Below are 8996 nucleotides of genomic sequence, written 5' to 3' on the forward strand. Positions count from 1 at the left end.
TTCTTTATCATGCTGTAATTGCATTTCGGTATATATCCTTAAACCATTGTCAAGCAAGACTGAATGACTCATTCAGTCAAACGTCAATAAGAAAAGCCTATCAGATGATACTGATGATATAAGACCCGTGAATTTCTTCAGCAACCCATGCTTGCCGTAAAAGGCGACTATGCTTGTCGTAAGAGGCGACTTACGAGATCGGGTGGTCAGGCTCGCTAACTTGGTTGATGCATGTCACCGTATCCAAATTGATGCTCATTGGGTCAATAGTGGGTTCTCTGGTCCAGACTCGATTATTTACAGACCACTGTCATATAGATGGAGTATTGCTGAGTGATGTGTTAAAAAACAAATAAATACATGATCAATAAATAAATGTTTGTAAGATTATGCTTTGTGAGACGTCAAAGGCTCATTGTTTAGTATGTATATCACACGTTGTAATATTGCAATATGGAGAATCACAACCGAGTGTCTTTTGTTAACTCTTACATCAGCACAAGTCCATATCTCCTGTGAAACATAGGTTTCCATTCACTACATGTGTTCCTAGTTATGTTTCTTTTTCTTTCGAATATAAATCGTTGTGTTTCGTTGTCGCCATTCTGTTGCATTTTTGTAGTATTCTTCTAGTGTCTCTCCAGGATAAGCTGCCCTCTTCCTCTCCTTAGGGATTTGAAATTCCCGTGTTTTGAATAAGTTCTTCAGCTTCTTATAATTGACTGTCCTGCCAAAAACAGCAATCCGGTACAAGAACATGTCCAGTACTCTCATTAGCTTGTAGTTCACATAGTGGAAGCTGATTGTAAGCTGTGAACAACACTCAGGGAGCTGTGTGGAGGATACAGAAGAGATAGAATTCCGCATAACTACATATGGGTAGGGTGAGTGGGATGGTGTTTACACTACGTTTAACATTATTGCAGTTGCAGCACAGTGGAGGAAAATCATGGAAAGAGCATGGTGAAACTTCACAGAGCAATTAAAGTATGAAAAGTTTACTGCAGCAAAAACAAAGGAACATATCTGTTGAGCCCTACTACTAGGTACACGAGCAGCACATTTCATTTCATTTCGAAAAGAGTGAGTGAGTTGGGTTTAACGCCGCTTTCAACAGTATGCCAGTTATATCACGGCGTGTCAGCTTAATGCGGGAGGAAAGCCCGACGTCAGGCAGGTCTCAGACGTTTACCACTTCGGTGAAAACCACGAGCACGGGTATGGTGCTGAGAAACCAAGAAATATAATCGGGGCGAACCGGCATTCGAACCCACAATCATTGGTTTATGGCGTGCTCAAAGGACGCAGCTCAATCGCGGCGCCTTTCGAAAAGTTGACTGAATAAATACCATAAGAAGTTCAATTTTCCAGTATGGTCACAGTTCAAATTTGAACCAAAATCTTGAGACAAAAAAAAGATTTGCCAAAATTGGCTTTTTAGATATGGTTGACTAGTTTTGTGATGGTGAACATTAATCGATGTCACTTCAAAACAGTGATGTACGGTTTAGAACTAAAGCTTGCAAGACTTGCTTCATTTTTCAGGTGTGACCACTTTAGCTAAAAAGGGAACATGTAACAGAATGTTCAAGTTAAAAACAATATTTAAACATACAGTGACATGCTTTGTTTATGAATGGAAAAACGCAACAATCTTTCTTTCAAAGTTAGAGCTATGTTTCCTTAGGATCTAACACTTCCAAATTTAATTTAGCGCCATCAAATTACAAATAGCATTCGGGTACATTGAAAACACATAATGTTCATTTCCCATTTGTACAAAATATTATCGGTTCTTTTTCAATGAGGTGAACTGACGTCATTATACATGCATGAGAATGAGAGGAAATTCGGAAGGAGTCTAGTGAAGAGAATTGGGGATGAGTTGAATGAAGAACACTGATGATTATTATATTTCAAATGGATTGATATAATGCTAGACGGAGGCTGTGTATGGGAATTGAATGATTACATTTGATGAATACGATGATTATAAGATCTTGCAATCAAATCAAAATAAGCATTTTAATTGATGATACCTTTCTGCACGAAGACAAACCCTACAAATAAAGTACCTGGGCTGCCCAGTTTAAATGGTGACCGCTTCCGTGGTCTAGTGGTAGAGCGTATACTGTGTCTGAGGGGGGTATTCATGTTAAACTGCGGCATGGTATCTCAGTGGGCTAGCACTATAAATCGGCATCAGTCCGGACTAGTACAAGCAACCACACACACGCACGCACACTTACACACACAGACGCAAACAAACACGTACACACAAGCACACACACCACACGCGGAGCACACACACATACAGCACACACACAGCACACACACACGTGCATGCACGTCGCTATATACGAGTAAGTGCAATTATCTTGGACGCGACGTTAAACACCATTTCACCTCACCTCAACCAGTTTAAATGAAGGATGTGTGGGTTCGCGTGCCAATATGATGTCAGTCAGCCAATCAGCTATTTGGTATTTATTTTTCAACCACCTTGACTAAGTCAATGTTGATATTAGCAAAAGAAAAAACACACAAAACACCACTATCTCTTTTCGGCGATCAGAAACGTCAGGGTGTGTAAAATATCTACAACAACATACAGACCCAGTTTTTATTTAGATTTGGAAATTTGTCGTTTAACTTCGTGTCGAGATGTAGAAATAAGATGTACTGGTCTGAATGCTATCTCACTCGTGTTGAGTATTTAGAAGTCTCGACGCCGAATGTTCAACTGATGCAATGTATGGAGGTATTTCAGATCGTCACGCAGCAAGGTATCATATCGAAATTAAGGTAGAATCTAATTCTAATGGAGATGAAGATACCTAATGCTAGGAAAGACCAACATGATGATTCATAAAGTTTGATAAGGAATTGGACCCGTGAAGATTCAGGGTTAGAATAGGTTTTCAGCAACCCATGCTTGTCCTAAAGACGACTATGCTTGCCGTAAGAGGCGACTAACGGGATCGGGTGGTCAGGCTCACTGACTGGATTGTCTGGTGCAGACTCGATTATTTACAGACCGCCGTCATATCGCTGGAGTGAGTGAGTTGTATTCAACGCCGCTTTTAACAGTATTCCAGTTTTATCGCGGCGTGTCAGCTTAATGTGGGATGAAAGCCCGAAGTGATGCAGGTCTTAGACGTTTACCACTTCGGCGAAACCCACGAGCACGGGTATGGTGCTGACAAACCTAGAAACATAATCGGGTCGAACCGGGATTCGAACCCTCTGTCATAGGTTTCTGGCGTACCCAAGGGACGGAACTCTGCACAGCGAATAGCGGCGCCTTAGACGACTGGGCCACCCGTCATATCGCTGGAATATTGCTGAGTGCGGTTATTAAACAAAATGATAAAGGAATTGGATGAACGTAGAACTTAAAAGAAGTCGACGGATGTGCTAGGTGAATAGAGTTGACGTGAACATGTGATGCCAGAGCAAGGTGAACTCAACAGGTATAAAGATGGACAAAAAATTAAAACAAGGAAAACACGTAAAAAAAGGATTGCTGGCAACGTGAGATGAAGGGTTGTAGACTAAGAGGTGGGTGGTGGAATAACTTTAATAAACCCGAAAATGCCAGTTGGATATTGCAGTTATACGGTGAAAAACGGGAATCGGGCAATTGGTTTATATCTTGTAATGCTTACCGTATTATATTTGGTTGCACTAAAGCCAGACAGAAAGTTATTTTCTCCGGGGAGGAATGCTTCTGGGTTGGCAGCATGGAAGGTAGATCTGTTGTACCTGTCTACAGAGAGATAAGTTGACACAGCAACCTTATACAAACACCGGCCTGTTTCAATGTCTTCACTTCCGCCTGCGTGACGACACCTTCCGGGAACTCTGTAACCCTGCTCGACCAATCGACGGAGAGCTGCTCTACTCAGCGCATACCCCGCGCCTCCACCCATGTAACCGTTTGGTGAAAAATGCACAAAGTGATCCCCAACATAGATAGGCTTACTTGAGTTCAAGTGTGCAAGGAAGAACTTTAGGTTCTCAACAATCACATACGAATCATCGTCAGCTTTGAGAAACCAGTCGTAATGCTGAAGAGATGTGGTGTACAGGTGCGTGAAAGTCTGCACAATCTTTTCCGTGAGAGTGTCATGGTGGTCAGTGATGTTCAACCCGAGTATGTCCGGCCCTGTTTTGTTGGTTGTCATCACATACAGCATCTTGTCACATCTCCTCCCCCATGTCTCATTGACGGCCTTCAGTTTCGTCTCCATGTGGACCTCCCTCGTAGTAATGAAGCAGGCAAGCCGGATCTTCCGGGATACAGCAGCAGCCAACGAGGTGTCCACCACCACTGTAAGATGAAAAAGAGTCATCCAAAGATTTGCCTGTCCATACCCACATCATGATGAACATTCATTTGTTTGTTTATTTCTTGTTTAACGCCGCACTCAACAATATTACAGCTATATGACGGCGGTTTGTAAATAATCGAGTCTGGACCAGACAATCCAGTGATTGATATCATGAGCATCTATCCACGCAATTGGGATACGATGATATGCATCAACCAAGTCAGCGAGCTTGACCGTCTGATCCCGTTAGTCGCTTCTTACGGCAACCATAGTCACCTGTTTCGGCAAGCATGGACTGCAGAAGCCGTTTTCTTACCAAGAGAGTCATAATGGATTTGACATATCAACCAGCAATAGATTGTATTACACTTTGCCATTATCTTTATCACAATGATATTATATAATAACCTCTCCAACTAACAGTACTTCAATGCTACATGGATGTTGAGATGTGTGCTTAACGTTGTAGTGAAATATCCTACAGTTGTTGCAGTACTGTCCCGGAAGCCATCGAACCCGTGAAGATCCGGGATAGAATAGGTCTTCAGCAACCCATACTTGCCGTAAAAGGCGACTATGCTTGTCGTAAGAGGCGACTAACGAGATCGGGTAATCAGGCTCGCTGACTTGGTTGATGCATGTCATCGATCCCAATTGCGTGGACTGATGCTCATGATATCAATCACTGTATTGTCTGGTCCAGGCTCGTTTATTCACAGACCGCCGTAAAATAGCTGGAATATTGCTGAGTGCGGGGTTAAACATAAAACAAACCGGAAGCCATCGAGATTTCCTAAAACGCTTTTTTTGTACCCAATAACAAGGTCGGTATCTGGGCAAATGGTTTCGAACAAACACAGTGACTGGCCTGGAGGGAGGTTTTCACTGTTAAACTATGCGTGGTGGTTTTATTTTGGACAATCACTTTGACACCCAATTGGTCAAGTTACTATTCCAGGCATTGAGGTTTAGTTTAAGAAAACATCGCCTCCGTGGTCATGTGGATATGTCCTCTGCCCGGAGAGCGGAAGGTCGGTGGTTCAATGCCCTGGCCGCTTCATGCCAAAGTACCTTTAATGATGGTACTTGCTGTTAACCTGGCAGGCTCTAGTGTGGAGTCTCTATCAGTAGGCTAGCATTATAAAACTGGGTAAAAGTTCGGACAAAAACAGTTATTCACTTGAACGCGAGGTTAAAGCCCATTTCACCTCCCCTCACCTATTCGTAGAATGACTTACAACCAATTTCTCCTTCACTCCTGCCATCGTCAGTTGGTAGCTCATCGTTTTCCTTCATGAAAAGATCAAGGCCACTTTCCGTCAAGCGAATAGAACCAGTGTCCCCATCTACGCGTCGCCTTCCTCCAAGGGGTAAATTATGAAAGGAAGCTTTGAGATCAATGGCTTTTCTTACAACATCAGACCTTTCTGAAATTAAAACAGTATCGAAGTTAAGGACCGACATTTTTTATTCGCTCATGAGGACTTGGATTTTCACGTTCATTTCTTCTTTATTTATCAATAATTATAAATCCGTGGGCGAGTTTATTAGGTTGGTGAACTGGGTCTTCTAACATTTGACAATATATGTATTTTCTACACATGTGGAGCATTATTATTTCTTTTCAATTCTATGTTAAATTGAAGGACTCTGAGATACTGCAATTTATCATTCGTCTGTTTAAGACACAGTTGTAATTACAGCACGCAGTTCATCCATTCATTTTCACGACTATTTTCAATCTGCTTCGACGGATAATCGACGTATTTTCTTTGAATTTGACACGGTATACTTATAAACTTGACTGTGTATAGACATATCTACATCAGAATAAATATAAATCTGCCCGTGAAGACCTAGGTTAGAATTGGTCTTCAGCAGCCCATGCTTGTCGGGACCTCCTCCGTGGTCTAGTGGTAGAGCTTCCGCACGGAGAGGCCACCTCAAAAGCTGTGAAATGTGAACACCAAACGCTGGAGCAGCAGCTGTTTATATAATTTAATTCGTCTCACCTTGTGACAGAAGAAAACAGATCAGAACGACGGCGCTGAACACCAGCAGTTGGATGAATGCTTTTTGTACCCTGTGCATGATGACGGAGACTGCAATTTGACAAGAAGAAACATCAAGTTGCATCAAACACACGCTAACTTCACAAAACGAGTCATTCTTGCCATTTAAAAAGGATGCTCCCCTATTAAAAAAAAAACTATTGTGATTTTCCAACCCTGCAGAGAAACTTCACTGACAACAGCCCATTGTTCATATTACGTAATGTAATCAATTTGTGACGATATGAACAATGTATGACTTCATATCGAACCTTACAGCCTTGGAATTTGAGAAACTGGAAACGTGTGTGGTTAAGCGATGAATCACGATTTCTTCTTTACCAGAGAGATGGAAGACAACGTGTTTATCGTCGTCAAAATGAGCGTTTTGCCCCACATTGTGTACGTGAATTCGACAGATTTGGTGGCGGTAGTGTTATGGTGTGGGGGGCATATCCTGCACCACCAGATCTGACTTGGTTGTGGTTCGTGTCACGGTAGACTCCCTTCATAATGCCAACATCTCCAGATCTCAACCCAATCGAACACCTCTGGGATGAACTCGATCGACGTGTACGTCAACAACGACACTCCCAAAACTGGCCAACGCGTTACAAGCAGAATGGCGCAGAATTCCGCAGAATTCCACAGGAAAGAATTCGTACACTTATCCAGTCAGTGCCGGGAAGACGCAGAACCGTGATTGCTGCCGAGGTAGTGGGTTCTATGCAACCTTGTGGCCTTATGTGACATGACCATGAACAGTTTTCTATGCCTTTGTACAACAACATCTGACTATCGAGCTCCAAAATCTCGTTTTTGTATCTATGATCTTGAATGAAATATATCGACTTTTTTAGGTACAATACATTAACTAAAAATCTACCTGTGCGTGTCTTTTTTTTAAGAGTGTAGACACATTGAACAACGAAGAACAAAGTGTAGTTTATTTATTCCGGTTTTTTTATTTCACGATAAATGCAAATTAAGGACGTCGTAAATTGAACGACGACATATTTGAGTGGAGAGTGTCCAGTAAGATGTTCGCCATAGATATTGCTGGGCAACGCAGATGATCGTAATATCCGAATTACCGCAACCAAATTATTGTGAGAAAAGTTGCAGTCAACGTGAACTTGGGAGAATACTCGTGGTCGTTGATTACCTTATAATAAAACACAGCAGGCTGAATAAAGCACGGGAAAACTACAGAAAACCTTGACATGCAATTGACAATCAAACATCAACACTCACTTTGAGTGAATATGCGCTCACTGGAACAGTAGTAGTCATGGTCGATAGCGAGACCCTCACGTCAGCTTGCGACAGATGGCGTCTGTGTTAGTCATAGTGAGGTATTTTGCATTGTGTTGGTTCTAAAGTAGTTCCTGACAATATATCGACTGTTTTTACCCCGACATGCACCTGTGGTTGAACGTGTGGCCGCTTTCATTTCAATCAAGTTACATGACACATCCCCAATATTTCAATCTCTGACAGAACCCGAAGCACATTAAACAAGTCACCTTCAGCAGCATTAACTTAACACAATGCACTTTGTCTGATTTTTGGGGTAGATTATCCCAACTGACAGATATGATTCTCAAATCAAGTTTTGGATGTCATAACTATCATGTGTGATACATGCAATTAAGCACTGAACCTATTTATCTTATAAGAAAACCCTCAGTCCTGAGCGAGTTAATATATTTGTTTCTATTATCAAAATGCATCCTTTATAAATAAAGCAGGTAGTTTACATTAAGCACACTCAGAATCACAGGGACAAGTACCTAAAGAATGGAGGGATGCATGTATACTGAACAAAAAGGTTAGGGATCATGAATAATTTTGAGGATATTTTTATGAAATTGTGTACGCCGGCTTCATTTAAGAAATATCCTTCAAAACATTCATGATCCTGAGGCTTTTGTTCTGTACAGTTTTCGAATATAACTGTCTATGATACTTATGGCAAAGTGCAACATCATAAGACACATGCATCAATCGTCAATCAAGTTATATATAACTTATCATTGTTTATGATCCGAGAATCGCTGTCAAATGTAACAATATATGACGCATACTTAGGTGAGTGAGTGAGTATAGTTTTACGCCCCCTTTTGCAATATTCCAGGACTACCGAGGCAGAAATTGGCTGCACATACACATTGTACCCATGTGGGGAGGTGAACCCGGGTCTTCGGCGTGACGAGCAAACACTATAACCACAAGGCTACCCTCGCGCCACCGCATACTCACCACGCCATTTGCATACCTTGCGACTTACTGGAGCGGTCGGGTAATCTTGTCGTTAAAGTGTTCGCTCGTCACGCCGAAGACCCGACATGGATACAATGTGAAACCCATTTCTGGAGTCCCCCTCCGTGATATTGCTGGAATATTGCTAAAAGCGGCGTAAAACCAAATTCATTCACCCACTGCTATGTACGACGCTTGCTTTAGTGGTCGAGTACATTTCTTACTATATTCAACGCTTCGTTGACATTCAGAGAATATCCAACGAACTTCAGGGAATTACTGTTTCGAATCAAAGAGTGCATTCGTGACCAAATCGTGTTATTCCGGGACAAGCCGAATAGCGACTCGT

At 41.9% G+C, this 8996-nt stretch overlaps 1 protein-coding gene across 1 annotated transcript; it reads right to left on the reverse strand.

The window, feature by feature from the left end:
- Positions 1-549: 549 nt before the first annotated feature.
- Positions 550-6425, reverse strand: LOC139460745 (glycoprotein-N-acetylgalactosamine 3-beta-galactosyltransferase 1-like). The gene is made up of 4 exons (XM_071242217.1): positions 6347-6425; positions 5573-5761; positions 3669-4333; positions 550-831 (listed from the first exon to the last, which is right to left on the reverse strand). Exons 1-4 carry the CDS (start codon positions 6423-6425, stop codon positions 550-552), a joined length of 1215 nt encoding a protein of 404 aa, XP_071098318.1.
- Between the last annotated feature and the right edge of the window lie 2571 nt (positions 6426-8996).

This window comes from Haliotis cracherodii, unplaced genomic scaffold, assembly GCF_022045235.1.
Source record: "Haliotis cracherodii isolate W230 unplaced genomic scaffold, xgHalCrac1.p SCAF_14, whole genome shotgun sequence".
NCBI lineage: Eukaryota > Metazoa > Mollusca > Gastropoda > Lepetellida > Haliotidae > Haliotis > Haliotis cracherodii.

Bases quoted from the DNA above. Each gene is read 5' to 3' on its own strand.
- LOC139460745 (XM_071242217.1), bottom strand. From the start codon at position 6,425: ATGCACAGGGTACAAAAAGCATTCATCCAACTGCTGGTGTTCAGCGCC. The intron at 5,762-6,346 runs GTGAGACGAATT...TTTTAATTTCAG, and splicing joins CTGTTTTCTTCTGTCACAAG to AAAGGTCTGATGTTGTAAGA. The intron at 832-3,668 runs GTAAGCATTACA...TCCTCCACACAG, and splicing joins GTGCAACCAAATATAATACG to CTCCCTGAGTGTTGTTCACA.